Source organism: Dipodomys spectabilis, unplaced genomic scaffold (assembly GCF_019054845.1).
Source record: "Dipodomys spectabilis isolate Male_0828 unplaced genomic scaffold, ASM1905484v1 ptg000476l, whole genome shotgun sequence".
Taxonomy (NCBI): domain Eukaryota; kingdom Metazoa; phylum Chordata; class Mammalia; order Rodentia; family Heteromyidae; genus Dipodomys; species Dipodomys spectabilis.
In genome coordinates this window covers 76,406-99,739 of record NW_024871153.1, presented here as the reverse complement: position 1 = coordinate 99,739, position 23,334 = coordinate 76,406, and the positions used below count along the sequence as shown (strand labels likewise).

Below are 23,334 nucleotides of genomic sequence, written 5' to 3'. Positions count from 1 at the left end.
TGTTTATTTACAGCCTTTTCAAAAAGTCAACCATCCTCTAATATACTATGTTGTCATTTTCTCAATGTCTAGTATTGACTTTATCTTTCTTTCCACTTTTCCTCTTCTGAGCCTCCATTACTTACACCAGGGGATTTCACTGTTACAGTCCCACGTATTTATGATATATTCCAAACAATCTCACGCTCTCCATCACTTTCCTCTTTTTTTTTTTTTTTTCTTTTGAGACAGGGTCTTTGCACTCAGATTGGCCTCTAATTCATGAGTGATCCTCCTGTTTCAGCCTCCCACGTGCTGTGATCAGGGTCGCCTGTGCTCTGTGTGTGTGGGTGGCAGGGCCTCAAGCTCGTCTGCTCACGACTGGTACTCTACCACTTGAGCATGAAGATGAGAGTACTGTGGATCTGCTTGCCTGCACTGGTTTCAAAGCTCATTCCTCAGATCTCAGACTCCTTAGTAAGCTAGGATTGCAGAAGGAACCATTGGCATTGGCTTTTTTTTTTTTCCCTTCAGTTGTGGGGTTTGAACACAGGGTTTGGAGGCTGTCCTTGAGCTCTTTCGCTCAAGGCTAGTGCTCTACCACTTTTTTGTTGTTGTTGTTGGTCATGGGGCTTGAACTCTGGGCCTGGGTGCTGTCCCTCAGCTCTTCAGCTCAAGGTGAATGCTCTACCACTTGAGCCACAGCACCACTTCCAGTTTTCTGGTGGTAAATTAAAAGATACGAGTGTTATAAGCCGGGCGCCGGGTGCTCATACCTATAACCCTAGAACTCAGGAGGCTGAGATCTGAGGATGGCAGTTCAAAGCCAGCCTGGGCAGGAAACTCCGTGAGACTCTTATCTCCAATTAACCACTAGAAAACTGGAAGTAGCACTGTGGCTCAAGCTGTAGAGTGCTCACCTTGAGCTGAAGAGCACAGGGACAAGCCCAGAGTTCAAGACCCACAACCGACAAAAAAAAAAAAGTGTCACAGACATCTCTGGCTGGGCTGGTCTCAAACTGTGATCCTCAGATCTCAGCCTCCTGGGAGCTAGGATTACACTAGCACCTGGTTTTCATTCTTTGAGTCTTTTTTTTTTGTTTTTTTGGTTGGTCGTGGGACCTGAACTCTGGGCCTGGGTGCTGTCCCTCAGCTCTTCAGCACAAGGCAAGTGCTCTACCATTTGAGCCATAGCACCACTTCCAGCTTTTTCTGCTTATGTGGTGCTGAGGAATTGAACCCAGGGCCTCATGTATGCAAGGCAAGCAGCACTCTACCCCTGAGCCACCTTCCTAGCCCTGAGATGAGTCTTATGAGCATTTGGCAGGCTGAACTTGAACTTTTTTTTTTTTGGGTCCGGTTGTGGGGCCTGAACTCTGGGCCTGGGCGCTGTCCCTCAGCTCTTCAGCTCAAGGCTAGCACTCTACCACTTGAGCCACAGCAACACTTCCAGCTTTTTTCTTTTTGCTTATGTGGTGCTGAGGAATCGAACCCAGGGCCTCAGGCATGCAAGGCAAGTGCTCTACCACTGAGCCACCTTCCCAGCCCTGAACTTGAAATCTTGAGCTCTTGCCTCTTCCTCCTGAGTATCTGGAATCACAGCTTATGCCAGAAGTTTGAAAGTGAAATGAAGAAAAATTTCTTTGTATAATTTTTTTTTTTGGGGTCCAGTCGTGGGGCCTGAACTCTGGGCCTGGGCGCTGTCCCTCAGCTCTTCAGCTCAAGGCTAGCGCTCTACCACTTGAGCCACACTCACCACTTTCGGCTTTTTTCTTTTTGCTTATGTGGTGCTAAGGAATGGAACCCAAGGCCTCATGCATGCAAGGCAAGCGCTCTACCACTGAGCCACCTTCCCAGCCCTTCTTTGTATAATTTATCTCAAAAGAAAATCCGTACAGTCAGTTCTGTAGCTATGAATAAAACTGAACTGACAGTTTAAAACCTCCCCACAAAGGAAACACCAGGCCCTGGTAGTTTCAAAGTTGAATCGTACCACTTATTTCAGGAAAAACTAGCTTCAGTCTGACGTGAGGCTGAGAGAACGCGTGGAGAGAGGAGAGGGCGGGCCCGGCGCCAGCCCCCCACACCAGGGCGCAGCCCCTCGCTGGCTTTCACCTCAGACAGCGTGTGCACACCCCACTTTGCTCACTGACCACAGCTGAAAGCTGAAGCACACGCCATGTGGGTTCTGGAAAGAGCAAGCCGGCCTCACTGCGCTAGGGGGGAGGGCTACTGGGGGGGGGGGCACACATCAAAGGGAATAATCCACACGATAAAGCAAGCCAGAGGGAAGCTGGCTCCCTGGGGCCATAGGACCAGGGAGGACACCGTCCCTGGATCCCGCACCACCCCTGAGAGGGGCTGTCCACCAAGAGCCCGAGGCTGGGCAGAAGCCGAGTAGAAGCAGCAGAGCAGCCTCCAAGCCCGGCCTCAGCGAGGGCTGCAGGGTGCTGCAGCCCCAGAGCCTGGGTCCAAGATGAAGGCTCCCAGGAGAGCAAGTCCAGCCCCACGGGAAACCAGGAAGAGGGGATGTGCGGACGGCCAGCCCGGCCGGGGCCTGTAGTGCTGGAGGGCATGTGGGCACAGGCACCGTGGAGTGAAGCACAGCGTGGGCAAAGCAGTCAACAGACGCTCCGTGTCACGCGGTTCCATTATGAGAGGCTCTGGGTGAGGGGCGGGGTGGCTCACGGGGAACCCGAGCTGCCTGTGCAACGTACAGTGGGAGGTCCTCACCTACGGGCTCTGCGAGGGCCTGGGGGTCTGCGTCCGGGGCCGCAGGGCCCAGCGACCACTCGGAAGGCCCTGGGACGCTGACCAGCTGCTCCTCCAGGCTTTGAAATTTGTGCTGCAGGCTTTGAATTTCTGCTTCAAGAGCCAGAATATAATCTGCAAAACAGGGGGTAACCCAGCACACGTTCCTGCCACTCCTGTCCCCCTCTCCCCCTCCCCCCCTCCCCCGCCTGGACCGCTCCCCCACCAGGTCTTTGGGAAGCCTTCCCTAGTGCTGGGGGAGGGGCAGCCAAGCAGCTCCATGCAGCACATGCACCCGCTGCGGGCCTGGCTGGCGGCCTCTGCCGTACTTTGCCTTCCACATCCCTGAGCAAAACTTTTTTTTTTCTTGTCAGTCCTGGGGCTTGAACTCAGGACCTGAGCTCTGTCATTGAACCTCTCTGTGCTCAAGGCTATCGCTCTACTTCTTGAGCCCAGTACCACTTTTTCTGACTATTTTTTTTGAGATAAGAGTCTCACAGACTTTCCTGCCCGGGTTAGCTTTAAACTGTGATCCTCGATTTCAGCTTCCTGAGTAGCTAGGATTACAGGCATGAGCCACCTGCACCCATCCCTGAAAACATTTTTCAATATAAGACTGGGGAAACGTTGCTGTGACTTGAAGTGGAAGAGTGCTAGCCTTGAGCAAAAAGAGCTCAGGGGCAGTGCCTAGGCCCCGGAGTTCAAGCCCCATGAACTACAGAATAATAATAATAACATATATGTATGTATACATACACACACACAGAAACACACATAAAAGCACACATATAAACACACACATATAATCCTACCTACTCAGGAGGCTGAGATATGAACATATGGGTTCAAAGCCAGCCCAGGCAGGAAAGTCCATGAGACTCTTATCTCCAACTAACCACCAGAAAACCAGAAGTGGCCACTGTTTAGGAACAGTGCCCAGGCCCTGAGTTCAAGCCCCAGGACTAACAACAACAAAAAAGACAGTGGGTCAGACCCTAAGTTTGACTTAGGGCGACACCTCAAGCAACACAAACCCCAGCCCCGGGAATTAGTTTCTAAGACTCCAAAGCAGGTCCAGCAGTCCTCTCCAGGGTGTCTTCTCCCCCCTCCTTCCCTTCTCCACCCTCCCCCTCCCCCTTCTCTCCTTCCTCCTCCCCGCCTTCTCTCTCCCTCCTTCCCTTACCTGGCCGGGCTGTGTCTCCTTCCCCACCGGAGTCCGGTGGGTTTGCCTCTGGGCTCTCTCCTAACTGGGCTGCGGAAGGGATCTGGCTGCTCAGCGTTTCCATCTCCCTCCTCATCTGCGACACAGCATTCCGCAGACTCATGTTCTGCTCCCGCAGCTGCTGGACCTCGGCGGAGGGAGAGATTCTGCCCATTTCTCCATCGGGCTGCCGCACAGGTACCTGTCATCACAGACAGACAGCCAGTGTAGAGAGGAAGCGTGGAGAGTCTGCACCATGCTTAGTGCTGACCACCCTGGAAAATGCTCCAGGTATATTTAGGTTCATTTTATATACATTTCAACAAAAAAAAATGCACTGGACACAATAGCCAAGTTACAGAAACAGCCCAGATGCCCTGCAATAGATGAGTGGATAAAAACAATGTGGCTGGGTGCCGGTGGCTCACACCTGTCATCCTAGCTACTCAGGAGGCTGAGGTCTGAGGATTGCAGTTCAAAGCCATCCCAGCAGGATAGTCCGTCAAACTCTTATCTCCAATAAACCACCAGAAAACCGGAAATGGCACTGTGGCTCAAGTGGTGGAGCACTAGCCTTGAGCAAAAGAGCTCAGGGACAGCGCCCAGGCCCTGAGTTCAAGCCCCACAACTGGCACAAAATAAAAACCACAATCAGTTGGCTCCAAAGCAGCTACCTGACAGGAACCAGACAACACAGCTGGCAATCTGACAGCAGGAAAGAGCCAGCACCTGCTGTGAGCCCCAAGACTGAACGGAGAGAGGACCTGGCACCCACTGCTTCCTTAGGCCCTCAAGAAGAGCAACTGTCCTACTCCTGGCTCACTCCTGCCAGGGCTGCGAGGTCTCCTGGGACCTGACTCCTGCCACTCCCTGCTCAGCAGGCCCAAGGACCCAGCTGTGCCCCAACAAGGGGACTGCAGGGCACTCTGCAGGCACAGTGCAGACTCACACGGGACCCCAGGGTACCCCATCATGCTGAAGCAGGGGAAAGGCAGCCTGGGAGGCAGGGGAGCACCACCCAGAGCCGCCTTCTGTCTCTCTAGCCCCAGATAACGGAACAGTGACTTTCTGTAAAGGGGAGATGGCTCCCGTAAGGGCAATGCAAATGGCAACCCTAGTCAGCCTGGCATCTGGACAACAGCACAGCGGGGGGGCTGCGGGGCCGAAGGACCCCTGTGGTTCCTCAAAAACTTCCACGGGAGTCAGACACCTACTGGCCACCTCAAGTCAGGACACAGCCCTGCTGGTTCCCAGGGCCTCACCAGTCGCAGCCTGGGCCGACAGACGCGTGCTCTCAGGAGGAGGATGACAGAGGCCACATACTGGACAGCTACTGGCCACGACCACCACTGGCAAGCACAGCATGGCCAGGCCTGAGAGTCTGAAGAAGACCTCATGGGATTCTACATTAGTATCTAGTGCCACGTCAGATTTAGGATTTTATTTTTGTGCTTGTCCTGGAGCTTCAGAGCTGGGGTGCTCTCCCTGAGATTAGGCGCTGTGGACTAGTGCTCTACCACTTGAGCCACAGCTCTGCCTCCAGCCTGTTGGTGGTCCACTGGAGATGAGTCTCCTGCCCAAACCACTATCCTCAGATCTCAGCCTGCTGTGTCACTAGGATGACAGGTGTGAGTCGCCAGTGCCCAGCTCAGATTCTGGATTCATTTCAGCGCTGGAGATCAAATCCCAGGTGTTGCTCTTGCTGAGCACGTGCTGAGTCCTCTCTGGATGTGAGGTTTTAAGAGCTTCCGAGGGGCAGCCTGTGTCCACGGAACTCCTTATGCTCTCCACTCTCTCCCGTGGCCAGCATGGACTCCAGTTCTGACATGCGCTGCTTCCCCTGCAGCTGAGGAGGAAGGTGTGGGGGCCTTGCGGGCCCCAGGGGATGGGGTGTTCACCTGCATCTCTGGTCCAGGGTGGGGCCCGTTCCCCTGCAAAGCCTCCACAGCCTGGTCTCGTTCCAGGGCCACAGCCCTCAGCACCAGCTCCTGTTCACATAGAGCCCGCTCAGCCTCCTGGAGCTTAGCAGCCACCTGCAACAATGCCGGCTGTGGATCAGGAGCACGCTGAGTGCTGGTCCTGCTTAGGAAATGGACAGCAGGAGCAGCTGAGGAGCCACGGGGACCGGTGCCCAGGCGCCTGGGTGCTGGGGCCTCGGCTGCGCGGGCAGCGGAGCTCCTCCGACTCAGTCTGTGCCCCATTGCCCTGCTGGGCCATGTACAGAGATGGGTCAACTGTGCAGGGGTCGTCATCATGTAGGGCGTCGGTGCAGGGTCACCAGTGCAGGGTCACTGGTGCAGGGGTCACCAGTGCAGGGGTCACCGGTGCAGGGGTCACCGGTGCAGGGGTCACCAGTGCAGGGGTCACTGTTGCAGAGGTAATCAGTGCAGGGGTCAATGGTGCAGGGGTCACCGGTACAGGGGTCATGGGTTCAGGGGTCACTGGTACAGGGGTCATCAGTACAGGGTCAGAGGTCAGGGTCACTGGTGCAGAGGTCATCAGTACAAGGGTCACCAGTTCAGGGGTCGGTCACCAGTACAGCAGTGGTCGGTGCAGGAGTCCCCAGTACTAGCTGGCAGACAGGCCTGGTATATTTGATTACTGTGCCTGGTGCAGCCCCGCGCCCCCTTATTATGACGCATGTGGCTGGGCGTCATGGCCAGGGTGGCTTTGTGGTTTCCGGGCTGAAGAGGCCAGCGGCTCGTCCTGTGTGCCAGCCCTGTCCCTCTGCCCCTGGTGGAGAGCTGGCTCCCGTGGCACATGCGTACCTGATCCCTGGCTTCCGTCAGGCCTCGTATCAGAGCCTCTGACTTCTGGATCTGGTCTCGCTCGACGTCATCACAGCGGCGCTGCCAGTCCAGGCCCAGCTGCACCTGCTCCCGCTCCAGGCTCCGCTCCCGCTCCAGGGCCAGTGTCAGCTGCTGCTTGTACCTGCAGAGGCAGCCTCCCTGAGGCCCCACCTCGGGAAGGGGAGGCGGGATACCCCAGAGGCTACAAGGGAGGAGAGGCAGACGTGGAGGACCACCAAATACAGCTAAAGGAGAGCGGACACCTCAGGAAACAGAAGACCCGGTGTGCAGGAAGAGAAGGGGTAACGCAGCAACCTCTACCACCAAACCCAGCCCTGATCAATATGGAGACAGCAAAAGCTAGACCGGAACGTGGGCACAGAAATGAGTTCAGACAGGGCACCCACGGGACGGGCAGGTTCTAGATAGACTGTCACAAGGGACAAAGAGGGCTGTTTCCTCTATAAAAGGTGTCAGGAAGCCATCACCATGCAGAATGGACTTGCAATTAAATGAGAACTTCAGGAAGTGGCACTGTGGCTCCAGTGGTGGAACACTACCCTTGAGCAAAAAAGCTCAGCGACAGGAAAAGAAAAGCCCCAGGAAGAACACCTAAACAAGTAAATAACTTCAGAATGTGGATAGTGAAACACTAGAGCGTTAATGCTGGAGATTTCCATACTTTTGTCTCTGTAGTTGGTAGAGCAATGAGCACACAGGAGACAAAAACACTACCATCCACCCAGGTGAATGAGTACGCCGCTGTAGACTCAAGCAGATGCTCCTGAACGATGGAGGGACATGACCTGGCTACCTGGGCGGGCTCTGCCCTCAAAGTGCTGATGTTAAGCCAAAGAGAGAGGACAGGAAATAGCTCAGTCCTCTGTTCACATGGCTTCCCGCCAAGGCACGCGGTAGTCCTGGGGCCTGCAGGGTAGAGATGTCTGGAGTGGTGGAGGACAGGGCAAGAGCCTGGGCCTAACAAGACGCAGCACATGCATAGTGAAACAGGCACTTCGTTGTATCTGACACACTCCTCCACAAACACACTCCTCAGTAACTCGGATACATCACTGGAACAGGATGGTCTCAATCAAGCATATGCCCAGGCAAGGAAAAGACCAACAGCTCTCGGCCGGAGCAGGATGAAGAGCTCCCCTGCAGTTGTCATTACCTGGAGGCTTCTCCTCTCAAGGCCTCCAAGCACGCCCCACCCTGCCCTCCTCCACCCTCCTCACCTCTGCCGCTGTTGCTGTGGCTTTCTCATGGGCTCTCCCTCCCCAGGGAGAGCACGGCCAGGACTTGGTTTGTTCAGTTCACATCCTAGACCGTTCTGTCCGCAAAGGTGCTCAGCAGAAATGGTGCCATGGGAACATTACCTGTCTATGTCCTGCTGGCATCTGGCCAGCTGGGCCTTGAGCTTCTCTTCCCCTTCCTGCAGCGTCTGGACCTGCAGGTCTCTGGAGATCACATCCTTGGCCATCTGTGCCATCTGGGCATCCCGGCCGGCTTCCAGAGCGGCCACATCCTCACAGAGTCTGCAGAGTAACCATGTGGGTGCCTGTGGTTCTCGCCCTCACACTCCTACACAGCACTCCAAACGTGTGTGTGCACACGTGTGCCTAGCTCTCCTATACAGCACCCCGAATGTGTGTGCACATGTGTGCCTAGCTCTCCTATACAGCACCCCGAATGTGTGCACACGCACGCCTAGCTCTCCTACACAGCACCCTGAATGTGTGCACACGCACGCCTAGCTCTCCTACATAACACCCCAAATGTGTGCATGCACACACATGCCTAGCTCTCCTATACAGCACCCCGAATGTGTACATGCACACGTGTGCCTAGCTCTCCTATATAACACCTCGAATGTGTATGCACGTGTGCATGCCTAGCTCTCCTATACAGCACCCCAAATGTGTGTGCACACGCACGCCTAGCTCTCCTATACAGCACCCCGAATGTGTGTGCACACACATGCCTCGCTCTCCTACACAGCACCCTGAATGTGTGCACACACACGCCTCGCTCTCCTACATAACACCCCGAATGTGTGCACACACGCACCTAGCTCTCCTACACAGCACCCCGAATGTGTGCACACACGCACCTAGCTCTCCTACATAACACCCCGAATGTGTGCACACACGCACCTAGCTCTCCTACATAACACCCCGAATGTGTGTGCACACACGCGCCTAGCTCTCCTACACAGCACCCCAAATGTGTGTGCGCCTAGCTCTCCTACACAGCACCCCAAATGTGTGTGCAGACATGTGCCTAGCTCTCCTACACAGCACCCTGAATGTGTGTGTGTGTGCGCGCGCATGTGAGAGCTAGGCACACGTGCCTAGCTCTCAAGGAGATGCCACAGGAGAGCTGAAGCTTCGGTGCTAATGAAGGCGGTAGGGAACGGCCAGTTCCGTGTCCAGCCCAGAGCCTGCACCAGTCCTGCCCAGCGCGGCCCAGACACACATTCTCAAATTCAAAGTGAGGCTGTGCAGAGGAGTCAGGAGCTTAACAGCTGTGTTTGGCTGCTGGGAGATCACCAAACACTGGACAAAGTCCTCAGCCGCAGAAAGCACTCACAACACTGTGGCAGGCAGGGCTGACCCCAGTAGGACGGCTGACCAGGGCCTGCCAAATCTGCTTCCATCCCAGATGCCCACCGCCTCCCTCCTGGAGGCAGCGGCCATCATACCCCTACACACAGACCTCTGGTCAGCGCCCTGAGCTGTCAGCTGGGGGCCTGCTGGACAGCGTGGGAGGTGTACCCCAAGCCTGGTCCTGTACAGGATGAGAAAAGCCACCATGCCAATACCATGAGACACAGCCGTCTGGGCTGTACTGGGGGACAGACCACGCCCCAGCTCTAGGTGCACTGCCTCTGACCACGAGCCCCAGCACCAGCCTGCATTCAGTGCTGGCATGGAAACGTCCAGGCTACTGGGGTCTCCACACCCCACCACCTCCTCAGTACTGGCCTGGGCTCAGTCCAGGCCTGGCTGCCGTGCTCTCCCCATGAAGACACAGGGCAGAGACGTCAGGGGGAAAGTCCTATGCTTTGGTCTTAATCCTGTAACTCCAAACCCACCAAAACATGGAAAGCTGCTAAAACTGAGTCTATGGCTTAATGCTGACTTACGCGCTTAACAATGACATCAGAAGAACTGTGTCTCCAGAGGTCGAAGGAAAGCCATGCGGAGAACCTGCAAGTCTGCTTTTCCTTTCTTCCTTTATAGTCAGTGTCTTGCTTTATAGCCCTAGCTGGCTTGGAGCTCTCAATCCACCCTCCTCAGTGCTGGAATTAAACCTGCCACACCACACCCACCTCACATCCATTTTCTATTGCTAGAATAACACCTTGTCTGTGTAGTAATGAGCCTCAACCAGCGAAAAGGACTTATGGACAGACACTAAAAATTGAGCCACTGGATGCTGGTGTCTCACGAACCTGTAATCCTACCTATTCAGGAGACTGAGATACGAGGATCAGTTCAAAGCCAGTCCAGGTAGGAAAGTCCAAGAGACTTTTCTCTCTAATTAATCACTAAAAAGCCAGATGTGGGGAGCTGTGGCTCAAGCACTAGAGCACTAGCTCAGAGGCATACCCTGAGTCTAAGGCCCAGACGTAGCGCTTTTTTTTTTTGCCAGTCCTGGGGCTTCAACTGTCCCTGAGCATCTTTTGCTCAAGGCTAACACTCTACCACTTGAGCCACAGCGCCACTTCCAGCTTTTTCTGTTATGTGGTACTAAGGAGCAGAACCCAGTGCTTCATGCATGATAGGCATTCCCAGCCCCACTTTTTTTTTTTTTTTTTTTAAGTCAAGCCAGACACTGGTAACTCATGCCTGTAATCCTGGCTATGCATAAAACTGAGATCTGAAGGATCTTGGTTTGAGGTTGGCCCAGGCAGAAAAGCTGGCTAGATTCCATCTCCAAAATAGCTAGCAAAAAGTAGCACTGGAGGTATGGATTGAGTGGTAGAGCTCCAATCAAGCAAGTGGAAGGAAGCCTCTGAGTCAAACCCCAGCACCGCCAAACAAACACAGCTAAGAGCAACACTTAGTTTAATATTCCACAGGAAGGCACACAGGCCCTCAACTGCATGCGCATTGCTGGGGATGGACCGCAGCCATGAGCCAGCAGGAATCCGAGAGCCCCAGTGTGGCCGGTGCCACTGAGCCTCTCGGACCACACAGCAGAAGTGCATGTGCAGCCTGACGAGATTGTCCCAAATAACCTAGACTGTACCACTCTCTGGCTCAAAGCTATTTCCCCACGAAGCAGAAATGCAATCTGGCTGAAAATTCTCTGTGAAAAACAAAGACAAACAGCAAACAATCAGAAATCCCTCCCTTTGGTAAAGGAAAAGCCAGCTGGTGAACAAACACCAGCTACTCCCGGCGTCTCTGGTGAACACACTTCTCTAGGAATCAGGAGGGAAGTCTAACACCTCACCTCCTCCTGTGTCGTTACAATGGCGTTCTTGTATGGCTCTCTCTAGACGTGAGGCATAAGTGGCTGTGGCTGCTCAGGAGCTGTGGCCTGGTTTGAACAACAGAGAGCAGCCTGGCACCAGTGGCTCACGCCTGTAATCCCAGTACTCAGGAGGCTAAGAGCTGGAGACTGCAGTTTGAACACTTCAGGGGTGGAAAAGTTCCTGTGGGTTCTCATCTCCAATTAACCACTCAAAAACTGGAAGCGGGGCTTTGGCTCAAAGTGGTAGAACACTAGCCTTGAGAAAAAACAACTTAGTGCCCAGGCCCTGAGTTCAAGCCCTACTGCCAACTGACAAAAGACAAAACAAGGGCTGGGAAGGTGGCTCGGTGGTAGAGTGCTCACCTAGCATCCAGGAAGCCCTGGGTTCCATTCCTCAGAACCACATACACAGAAAAACCCAGAAGTGGTGCTGTGGCTCAAGTGGTAGAATACTAGCCTTGAGCAAAAGCAGCTCAGGCACAGTGCCCAGGCCCTGAGTTCAAGCCCCAGGACTGCAAACAACAACAACAACAAAATCAGAAAGGGCCAAGCATGAGGTATATGCCTAGAATCCAGACCCTGGGCTTCTCTGGCCTCCCAGGGAGGGGAGCCGGGGCCGAGGCCCTGGTCCAGGCAGGGCTTCAAACTCACCTGCTGATGATGGCTTCCTTTTCCTGGAGCACAGTGGCCTGGGCCTGCTCTACCCTGTGCAGCTGCCCCTCGAGGCTCTCACACTGGGCCTGCAGCTGCTTCACCCTGGCCTCGTGCGCCTGCTGCTGCTCCAGGCGGGTCCCCTTCACCGACACCAGCGCCGTGTCCTTCTCCCTGACCAGGCGGTCAAGCGCCTCGTGCCTGCAACACACAAGAGCCTTTCAGCAGCTCCCTCTCGGGGCCGGGGTCTCCTGCGGTGCGCACCTCCTCACACCATGCTGCCCTGGTGGGGCAGGGGCAGTTCTGGAGGCCGCTGTACCTCTGCCCTCGTGGGGCTGCTGCGCATTTGCCCATCATGCCCTCAGGAAGCAGGGCCGGTCCTTCCTCAGATACCATCCCGAGGACGCTCAGTCCCCGTGACACAGGCACCCACAGCAGGAACTACACACACCGCACCACAGGCCAGGACGCAGAGCCAGCATGCTCTGGGCACTAAACTCCTTTTGGCCTGCTTTTCATGATTCACTTTGCAAGAGACTTTTGATGACTCAGTTTTAATGATATTCCTTCAAGCACTTCACATATGCTTGACGTGAGACAGGCAGAGGCGGCTGCCCTGAGGGCTGGGCTCTGCCACGTAGGAGATTGGTTAAACATGTTTCCTACACCAAAATACTAAATTTGCAAGTTCGTGGACATCACTCACACACACACACACACACACACACACACACACACACACACACACACACACAGAGCAAAACTCTTGACAAGCAAAGTGGGTTTTTTTTGGTTATGGGGCTTGAACTCTGGGCCTGGGCGCTGTTCCTCAGCTCTTCAGCTTAAGGCTAGCACTCTACCACTTGAGCCAAGTGCCACTTCCAGTTTTCTGGTGGTTTATTGGAGATAAGAGTCTCACAGACTTTCCTGCCCAGGCAGACTTTGAACCGTGATCCTCAGATCTCAGCCTCCTGAGTAGCTGGGATGACAGGTGTGAGCCATGGTGCCTGGCTCAAGCAAAGCATTTTAATTTAACCCCAATGTGCTGTTTGCCTCAGCAACACTTCTACTGACAAACACCATACTGGTAAAAAAACATTTGCTGGTGCCAGTGGCTCACACTTGTGATCCTAGCTCCTCAGCAGGTTGAGCTCTGAGGGCTGTGGTTCAAAGCCAAACCAAGCAGGAAAGTCCATGAGACTTATCTCCAATTAACCACCAAAAAGCCACAAGTGGAACTGTGGCCAAGTAGCAGAGTGATAACCTGGAGCAAAAAGTTCAGAGTCTGTGCCCAGGCCCTGAGTTCAAGGCCCAAGACCAAACAAACACACACACACAGGTGCATGTGCGCACACACACACACACACACACACACACACACACACACACACAGAGTTTTCAGTCACTGAAAGCTCAACATCTCCATGGAGCACAGAGTACCATTGTGGATCCATGGCTGCATCACCGGCCCAGCCACCTGTCACACGCCCTGGGTTCCAGGGACCAGGAGGCATTGGCAAGCTGGCCTGGCCAGCAATGCAAACAGAAATACTCACTTTCTCTTAAATGCGTCCTCTTCTTTTTTCCTGGCCAGGTGCACAGAGTGAAGCTTATCCTCTAACTCCTTTATCCTAAACAGAGGCCGTGTCAAGGGGAGAGCAGATAAGGGACACAGGAAGCCCCCGCAAGGCCCCGCCCCAGGCCGGATGGGGACCACCCGCATACTGGGCATCCTTCACGGCCTCCAGGTCCCGGAGCTCCCAGGTTTGGCTCTGCAGCCTGCTCTCTAACTCAGCGTTCGTCACCTCTGCCCGCTGCAAGCATTCCGCTGCCTGGACTCCAGCTTCCTTCAGAGCCTCAAGCTCTTTGTTCAGAAACTTAACCTGAGAAAGATTTACAAGTATGAGGGGCCACAGCTGTGCAGGATTGCGTGGCCAACAGCCTGAGGAGCCGAGTATCCCCACACCCAGAATGGTGGACGGCCACACACTGTGTGTGGCCTGCATTGGAATGCCATACATTCCACACGTACAAAAAAAAGTGTAAACTCATCTGTGCGCCAGCCGCTTGCATCTATAATCCTAGCTACTCGAGATGTTGAAATCTGAGGATCTTGGTTCCAAGTCAGCCAGGGCAAGAAAGTTCCAGAGACTCTTTATCTCCAATCAAACACCAAAAAGCTAGACGTGGAGGTGTGGCTGTAGAAAAGTTGAGGGACAGTTTCTGAGTTCAGGCTCTGGGTTCCAGCCCCAAAGGTGGCACAAAATAAAACTTTGAATGAGGCCATGATTGAAGCTGAGGGGCTGGAGAGAAGACTGCCATTTCACCGGGCTTGGGAGAGCAGGTACGTCCACTTTCAGGAAACAGGCAGGGACAAACCCTTCCTCCCTGCACAGTGGGCAGTCCACAGAGACCCAGGGTCCTCGGAAAGCCCTCTGCACCCACCAAACCAGGGGGCCTGTGTGTCCACCCTCACCTCAGACAGACCAGTTCAAGTTTGAGTCCGCTGGAGTTTTTTTTGTTTTTGGTCAGTTGTGGGGCTGGAACTCAGGGCCTGGACTCAGGCTCCTTGTGCTCAAGGCTACCGCTCTACCACATGAGTCACAGCACCACTTCCGGTGTTTGAGCGGTTAACTGGAGATAAGAGTCTCAAGGGGACTGCTTTGCCTCGGCTGGCTGGCTTAGAACCGTGATTCTCGGATCTCTGCCTCCTGAGTAGCTAGGACTACAGGCGTAAGCCACAGGCGCCCGGCAAGTCCACTGGTTTCTTTGTTCAATATTAAAGTCAGATCCACAGAGGAAAATAAAGAGCGAGGCTTGCTGCTAAGCGACTGGATCCAAATCCCGTCTGCATGCACTTTCTAGAAAAACCTCTGTGAAACACTGCTGGCCCCGCGGCCACCGCTGCCTCTGCCAGGGTCTCCACGTGTACAGGCCTGCACAGGCCGCTGTGGCCAGGGCACCGCTGGGGCTCGCGCTGTGGGGCCGCCAGGCCGCACAGACCACCGTAGGGCTCTTGGCCCGCAATGCTCAGGGCTCTCAAGAGGGCCTTGCAGGGCTGTGGGGCCCCACTAGCCTTGAGGCCAACATGGTGGGTTCGGGCTCACGAGCTGGCCCTATCTCAGGGGCTAGGGACAGCACAGGACCTGGCGAGGAGGGGGCTCCAGGGACAGCAGGGCACAGCAGCGGCCTGCTCTGCCTGTCAGGGCTGCTGATCAGCACACACACAGGGGACTAGGGAGGTGCCTGGCCTGGGCACTAGCCATTCTAACCACCTCTGCTGCCCGCCTAAGCCTCTGCTTGACGATTTGGAGGATGGGGTGCCTGAGATGGGCTAAGGAAGGACCAGCCAGGAGCAGACCTGGCATCATTCCCAGCCCACACCTGAAGCAGGGGTGCTCCCGCCCAGCTGCGGCCCAAGCTTAGCCCGTCCCAACAGTCCCAGGTCAGGCACAGCGTCCGTTCCCGCTGGGCGGCACAGGGCAGGTGGAGCTCTGGCTTCATGCTGCCAGCTGCACACAAGTCCCAACGCCCCTGACCCTCCAGGCTCTAATGTGGGGCTGACACTATGAGTCCACTTCAAGGCCCTTACAGGGAACAAGCCACCATGGGGCCGGGGTGCTCTGGGAGGCCCTGGGCTGGGGAAGCAGGGCAGCAGCTCTCCTGGTTGAGGGCAGCATGCTGGACACAGCAGCAGGGCCCGCACTTCACCCCGTCTCCCCAACCCCACCCGCACTCCCCACCCCCATCTGCACAAGCTCGGACTTGAGGCCCCAGAGCAGCTTGACGCAGACAGGGAGTGCCCACCGGCAAGGGGGATTCTGCTCCCCCCCAGGGAGACCATTACCTTGAGCTCGCAGGTAAGGACCACGTTGCTCATGTCATCAGCCTTGAGGCGGAACTCCTGTTCCCGCTTCTGCATTTCAGACGCAAACTCCAGCAGCAGCTCCTGGAACAAGAGGGAAGGACAGCGGGGCTGGTACACCGCACACATCGGCAGCTGGGTGGAGGCTGCGGACTGAGCTAGGCCCCAGCAGCGGCCCCTGCGACCCCTTGGGGCTGAGCGATGCTCCACTCTGTGGGCTGAGCACGGTGCAGACAGCAGCAAAGCCTCCATGCTGCTGCACTAGAGCTATCTGCTGTGGCCTGAAAGCGGAGCCCTCCCGCCTGAGGCTGGGTCCCTGCACGAGGTGGCAAGGTACAAAGCTCTCAGAGATCCGAGAGACACACAGGCATGGCGCTGGCTGAGCTGGGTCAGCAACCAGAGCAGCCTGGGCTGCCCACCATGCTTAGTTTCAGGTCCCATTGCAGGCCCTTCAGCATGCAGCCTGGTCCGCACCCCTGATGTGACCAGCAGCAGTCCTCATCAGATGCCAGTGCTGTGCCTCTTGGATCCCACAGCCACCAGAATCGTGACTCAATCAAGCCTCATTTCTTTACAGCACTTCGCACCAGGCATTCATGGGAACACGGGGGGGGGGGGGGGGCTTGTGTGTGTGCCCATCCTGTTTTTAGCCTGCACGGGGGCAGGCACACTGAGGACCCCATGGGCCCCGTCTACCTGCCACCCTCCCTGGGACGGCTCCCATCACCAGACCCAGCAACTTGAAGGCAGGGCTGAGATAGAGCCCCGTCCTGAGCCCCCATGGCTGTGTGGTGATGGAGGACTAGCTCTGTGCCTGCAGCTGTGTATTTCAGTTCTGAGCACTGTTCTTTCTGGCTTAGAAAGTACAACAAAAGGAAGTGGCACTGTAGCTCAAGTGGTAGAGCGCTCACCTTGAACTGAAGAGCTGAGGGACAGAGCCCAGGCTCAGAGTTCAAGCCCCACTTCCGAAGGAAAAAAAAAAAGATAAAAGAATATTAGGTTGCCGGGCGCTGGTGGCTCACGCCTGTAATCCTAGATACTCAGGAGCCTGAGATCTGAGGATCGAGGTTCAAAGCCAGCCCGGGCAGGAGAGACCGTGAGACTCCTATCTCCAATAAAAACCACCAGAAAACCAGAAGTGGCACTGTAGCTCAAGTGGTAGAGCGCTCGCCTTGAGCTGAAGAGCTGAGGGACAGCGCCCAGGCCCAGAGTTCAAGCCCCACGACCGACAAAAAAAAAAAAAAAAAGAAAGTACAACAAAACATATATTTCACTTGTCTTAATCCTCTTCAAGCCAAAGGTGAAGAACAGGATCACACAAGTATGAGTCAACATACAGAAATCATAGTCACGGGCTGGGAAGGTGGCTCTGTGGTAGAGCGCTTGCCTTGTATGTATGAGGCCCTGGATTTGATTCCTCAGCACTGCATAAGCAGAAAAAGCCAGAAGTGGTGCTGTGGCTCAAGTGGTAGAGTGCTAACCTTGAGCTGAAGAGCTGAGGGACAGCGCCCAGGCCCAGAGTTCAGGCCCCACGACCGACCAAAAAAAAAAAAAGAAATCACGGTCACACACTACAAAACCATGGGCATTTGTTTTTTTGCTGGATACCACGGGAAGGTTCTTCAGGTTTGGCCACTAGGTGGCAGGCACACCCGTGTGTCACTAGGTGGCAGGCACACCCGTGTGTCACTAGGTGGCAGGCACACCCGTGTGTCACTAGGTGGCAGGCACACCTGTGTGTCACTAGGTGGCAGGCTTGCGTCAGCCAGGTGTCAGCAAGGAGCCCACTGCTGCTCCCTGCTCAGTTCCCCCGCCCTCCCCCTCCCTACGCCCCCTCCCACTTTCCTTCCTGATTCCCTGCCTGCCCCTCAAGTCTTGCTGGCCACATGACACACCCCAACCCCACTGAGTCTGGGCACCCAGGCTCCAGGGCCTGGCCTCACTTGCCCTGCGGACAGCCACAGTGCAGAGTCCACTCTCCACATGTTTACTGTGATGTCCAGAACCCTCACCAGCAAGCTGTCCTCCCCACCCAAACCACAGGAACTCACACCAGCAACCAGTCTCCCACACCCAGACCTCCACAGGAACTCACACAGCAACCTGTCTCCCACACCCAGACCTCCACAGGAACTCACACCAGCAACCTGTCCTCCACACCCAGACCTCCACAGGAACTCACACCAGCAACCTGTCTCCCACACCCAGACCTCCACAGGAACTCACACCAGCAACCTGTCCTCCACACCCAAACCTCCACAGGAACTCACACCAGCAACCTGTCTCCCACACCCAGACCTCCACAGGAACTCACACCAGCAACCTGTCCTCCACACCCAGACCTCCACAGGAACTCACACCAGCAACCTGTCCTCCACACCCAGACCTCCACAGGAACTCACACCAGCAACCTGTCTCCCACACCCAGACCTCCACAGGAACTCACACCAGCAACCTGTCTCCCACACCCAGACCTCCACAGGAACTCACACCAGCAACCTGTCCTCCACACCCAAACCACCACAGGAACTCACACCAGCAACCTGTCTCCCACACCCAGACCTCCACAGGAACTCACACCAGCAACCTGTCCTCCACACCCAGACCTCCACAGGAACTCACACCAGCAACCTGTCCTCCACACCCAGACCTCCACAGGAACTCACACCAGCAACCTGTCTCCCACACCCAGACCTCCACAGGAACTCACACCAGCAACCTGTCCTCCACACCCAGACCTCCACAGGAACTCACACCAGCAACCTGTCCTCCACACCCAAACCACAGGAACTCACACCAGCAACCTGTCTCCCACACCCAGACCTCCACAGGAACTCACACCAGCAACCTGTCTCCCACACCCAGACCTCCACAGGAACTCACACCAGCAACCTGTCCTCCACACCCAAACCACCACAGGAACTCACACCAGCAACCTGTCTCCCACACCCAGACCTCCACAGGAACTCACACCAGCAACCTGTCCTCCACACCCAGACCTCCACAGGAACTCACACCAGCAACCTGTCCTCCACACCCAGACCTCCACAGGAACTCACACCAGCAACCTGTCCTCCACACCCAGACCTCCACAGGAACTCACACCAGCAACCTGTCCTCCACACCCAGACCTCCACAGGAACTCACACCAGCAACCTGTCCTCCACACCCAGACCTCCACAGGAACTCACACCAGCAACCTGTCCTCCACACCCAGACCTCCACAGGAACTCACACCAGCAACCTGTCCTCCACACCCAGACCTCCACAGGAACTCACACCAGCAACCATCCCACTTCCGTAGGCAGTCACACCAGCAAGCCGTCCCTCCCAACCTCCACAGGAGGTCACACCAGCAAGCCGTCCCTCCCAACCTCCTCAGGAGGTCACACCAGCAAGCCGTCCCTCCCAACCTCCTCAGGAAGTCACACCAGCAAGCTGTCTCCCTCCCAACCTCCACAGGAAGTCACACCAGAAAGCTGTCTCCCTCCCAACCCCCTCAGGAAGTCACACCAGCAAGCCATCCTCCCCACCAAATCCTCCACAGGCCTCCTACCTGTCTCTGCAGAGCAAGTTCACCATCAATTTCCTTGAGCTTCCGCTCCAGCCTCCACTTGAGGTTCTCACATTGCTCCCGCTGCTGGTCAAGCTCCCCGTTCTTCTCGCTGTGGTGAGGAGACGCTGCGGTCAGCGCTGCTACACCCTTGCTGAGCGCACGCCGCAGGGTACGCTGGCTGCAGGGGACTGCGCACGCGTTCCCACGGGCAGCTGCGTCCCGGCTCAGTGCAGATGCTGCGCAGTCACACCTGCCTGCCACCACCCCACAGGAGAACACAACTCAGCCCCGTGTCACAGTGCACTGCCACCACAGGCCAGCACCAAAACAACACGGACATGAAGACACAACCTAGGAAAACACAGAAGACGTCAGCAAAGAAAAAAGAACATAGAACAAAGAGCCAGTTGAAATCTGAAAAGCAGAATGTACACTAACCAAAAAAGACACTGGGTGGGCTCAATGGCAGAATGAAGATGGCAGAGAAGAGAGTTGGTTACATGAAACAGATAATAGAAATTGCCTGATCTGGAGAAGGGAGAAAATGACGGAAAATAAACAAACAGAGCCCTGGGGACTCAGGGGACAAAGGGCCCAGGAAGGAAGGAAAAAGTGTGGGCCTGAAAAACCATTGAACATGGCTAAAAGAACACAGATTTGGAAGAAAAGAAGAGGACACACATCACAAGAAAACATAGATCACCTGTAATTCTCAAAACATTCATGAAGAAAACAAGTCAGGACGGGGGTGGGCAGGGAGGGCACCAGTACCAAGTGCTGAGCTGCTGGGTGGGACGTGGCCCACAGAGATGCTTCCTCCCCGGTAGGGAGCCGGACTCCAGCCCTTTGCCAGTCCCAGGAAAGTGGCACTGCACTGCAATGACCAGGTCAGGCGCTGAGACGGTGCAGGGATACAAGCAGCCGGACCTTGCTGGACCAGTGCCCTCCTCAAAGCGGCCCTGTCCACCCACACGGAGCCCCTGTGAACAAGGACCTCTGCTGTCACGGAGAGCCCACACCCCTAAGACCTTCCGAGCAAACGGGCAGAGCGCGGTGTGCCCCACACGCCGCCACTGAACAATGAATGCCAGCCAGGGTTCCAACACCGTGTGGACTCGACTTGGGTCCTGGAGAGGACAATACAGACCTCTCAGTGATGTCCACTCGGCCATGTCGCCTGACCTACAGTGGCTTTGTAGATTGAGAACATAGGACTTTTTTTTTTTTTTGGGGGTCCAGTCATGGGGCCTGAACTCTGGGCCTGGGCGCTGTCCCTCAGCTCTTCAGCTCAAGGCTTGCGCTCTACCACTTGAGCCACAGCGCCACTTCCGGCTTTTTTCTTTTTGCTTATGTGGTGCTGAGGAATCGAACCCAAGGCTTCATGCATGCAAGGCAAGCACTCTACCACTGAGCCACCTTCCCAGCCCCAAGAACATAGGACTTTTGTATTTGAAGGAATGCTGTTTCCATGAGGAGAGTATGTCAAGGAAAAACCTTTAAAGACAGCAGCAGTCAAGGGACAGGAGGGGTCTGGAAGATTTTAAGGGACGCCTTTCTCACAGTCTCATTATGCTGGGTGCCAGTGGTTCACGCTGGTAATCCCAGCTACTCAGGAGGCTGAGATCGGAGGTCATAGCTTGAAGCTAGTCCTGGCAGAGAAGACCTTGAAACTCTTATTTTCCATTATCTATCAAAAAATAAAAAAACAAAAAAACAAAAACAAAGCAAAACAAAAACAGAAGAGGAGCTGTGGCTCAAGTGATAAAGCACCAGACCTGAGCATAAAAGCTGAGACAGTGCCCAGGCCCTGAGTTTAAACCCCTGGACTACCACAAAAAACAAAACAAACTTGTTTTACCCAAGTTCTGAACACTATGGTTGTAGAAGATGAGGTGGAAGTGAGTTCCAGAGGTGTCAGGACCCTACAGCTTGCCCAAATCAGCTTGTTTTCTTTTAAATTAGTGTGCATTTCACATTAAAGTAATAAGTTCAAATGTATTTTCTTAAAATAATAAATCTGTAAGCCAAGCACTGGTGGCTCACACCTGTCATTCTCGCTACTCAGGAGGCTGAGGATCTGGGGATCATGTTTGAAGTCAGCCTAGGCAGGGAAGTCCACAAGACTCTTATCCCCAATTAACAACCAAAAAGCCAGAAGTGGAGCTGTGGCTCAGAGAGGTAGGGCGCTCACCAGGAGCAAAAGAGCTTAGGGACAGTGCCCAGGCCCTGAGTTCAAGACTCATGGCCAACAAAAAAATAAAATACAAGCCGGGCGCCGGTGGCTCACGCCTATAATCCTAGCTACTCAGGAGGCTGAGATCTTAGGATCTCGGTTCAAAACCAGCCCGGGCAGGAAAATCTGTGAGACTCTTATCTCCCATAAACCACTAGAAAACCGGAAGTGGAGCTGTGGCTCAAGCGGTAGAGTGCTGGCCTTGAGCTGAAGAGCACAGGGACAGGGCCCAAGCCCAGAGTTCAGGCCCCATGACCGGCCAAAAAAAAATAAAATAAAATACAGGTCTTAGTAGCCACCGTGAGAGTGGGTGTGTGGGGACAGCTTGCCAGGAGCAGGGGGACACGGGGCCTCAGCACCTGACATGTTCACTCATGGATGGCCCTCACCCAAGGGTGGACAGTGGCGCTCACCTACAGGTGAAGGTGTGCATCTACGGGTGGTGATGCTCACCTGTGGATGGTGCTCACCTATGGATGGTGCTCACCTACCGGTGATGGTGCTCACCTACAGGTGGTGGCGCTCACCTACGGATGGTGCTCACCTATGGAGGGTGCTCTCTTGTGGAGAGGGCTCACCTGTGGAGGGTGGTGCCCACCTACAGGGGGTGGTGCTCCCTGTGGAGGGTGCTCACCTGTGGATACGCTCCAGCTCCAGGCGATGCTCCTGCAACTTCAGCTGCTGCTGCTGCTGCAGCTCTTCTGCATGCCTGGCCTCCCTGGCCAGCGCCTGCTTCAGCTTGGCCACCTCGATCCTGAGCTCACTGGTCTCCGCCTGCCGGGCCTCCTCCCGTGCCCTGGCCTCAGCGAACAAGGCATCGTAGCGCTCCAGCTCCCGATCGCGCTCCTCCAGCACTTGCAGGTTGTAGACGAAGTCCTCCTGCAGGCGCTGCAGCTTGCCCTGCGCCTGCTCCAGCCGGGCCCGGGCGTCATGGAGGGCCGCCTCCTGCAGCTGCGCTCGGTGGGCCTGCAGTGCTCGCCATTCCTCCTCCTTGCGGGCCAGCAGCTGGCTCAGGGCCTGCTCGGAGCACGGCAGCAGCATGGTGACACCTACTGCAAAGAGAAGCAGCAGAGGGCGCAGCATCAGACAGTCAGCCGGCCCTCCACGCCACCCACCCGCGGAGGGCGCCCCACTGCAGAGCCGGCCCTCCCTCCAGGCCGCACGCCTCAGCTTCCCCAGCCAGGGTCAGCAGGGTCACTGGGACGGGCAAGGTTGTGTGGTCACAGGAGAGCGTTCAAATGAGGGAGGCGCAGAAGCATGGGGTGGCCTGGAGCCCCAGGACTCCTTCTACCACCCCTACCCTCAGGGGCCTGCAGCAGTGAATCAGAGATAACAGGAAGGAAGACGGGGCTGGTGGGGCACTTGCATGCCTACAAGAGGGAGGCTCTGTAGCATAGCCTGGCAAAGCACTCACTCAGTTGGCAGTGTGGGAGCCAGGCTCTAAGTAGCTAAGCGAGGACAGAGCCTGCAGCGGCCCCTCCCACCCCACTCCTGGAGCCAGTTCTGACTCTGCAGGAGTCAACGTCTGTCTGTCAATCCATTATGGACTAGTGGTTGGGTAAGATGATAGAAATAAAGGGGTCTGAATCCGGCACCATAAACTAGCCCCCCCCCCCAAAAAAAATGAGCATCATAAAATGACTGTTAAACTTCCCGCTGACCAGTCAGTAAAAACTTAGGTCTTTGTCTCTGGATCTGCTGCAGACAGACCAGTGCGGCCGTCCCACACCTGAGGGCAGGAAATGCGAGCACCAGACACGGTGCTTGTTACGTCATCAACTCAGAGGTGCTGGTTTCCATACACAAGCCACACAAGTTGTCCTG

At 55.4% G+C, this 23,334-nt stretch overlaps 1 protein-coding gene across 4 annotated transcripts in view; it reads right to left on the bottom strand.

The window, feature by feature from the left end:
* Ccdc57 (coiled-coil domain containing 57) overlaps window positions 1-22,560 on the bottom strand; it is an 82,785-nt gene extending 60,225 nt beyond the window's left edge. For 3 of the 4 annotated variants that reach the window (XR_006145729.1, XM_042668717.1, XM_042668718.1), the window contains exons 1-11: window positions 22,145-22,560; window positions 19,278-19,386; window positions 15,704-15,805; window positions 13,582-13,739; window positions 13,413-13,487; window positions 11,857-12,057; window positions 8,100-8,258; window positions 6,700-6,862; window positions 5,830-5,964; window positions 3,914-4,133; window positions 2,713-2,865 (exon numbers count right to left, since the gene is read on the bottom strand). Coding sequence is in view for 3 of the 4 variants with exons in the window: in XM_042668717.1 (XP_042524651.1) it covers window positions 2,713-2,865; window positions 3,914-4,133; window positions 5,830-5,964; window positions 6,700-6,862; window positions 8,100-8,258; window positions 11,857-12,057; window positions 13,413-13,487; window positions 13,582-13,739; window positions 15,704-15,805; window positions 19,278-19,386; window positions 22,145-22,551 (1,882 nt within the window). In the remaining variant the exon portion in view is untranslated. The remainder of the gene's footprint in view (window positions 1-2,712; window positions 2,866-3,913; window positions 4,134-5,829; window positions 5,965-6,699; window positions 6,863-8,099; window positions 8,259-11,856; window positions 12,058-13,412; window positions 13,488-13,581; window positions 13,740-15,703; window positions 15,806-19,277; window positions 19,387-22,144) is intronic. The other variant, XM_042668719.1, reaches the window with a different exon arrangement.
* Window positions 22,561-23,334: the final 774 nt, after the last annotated feature.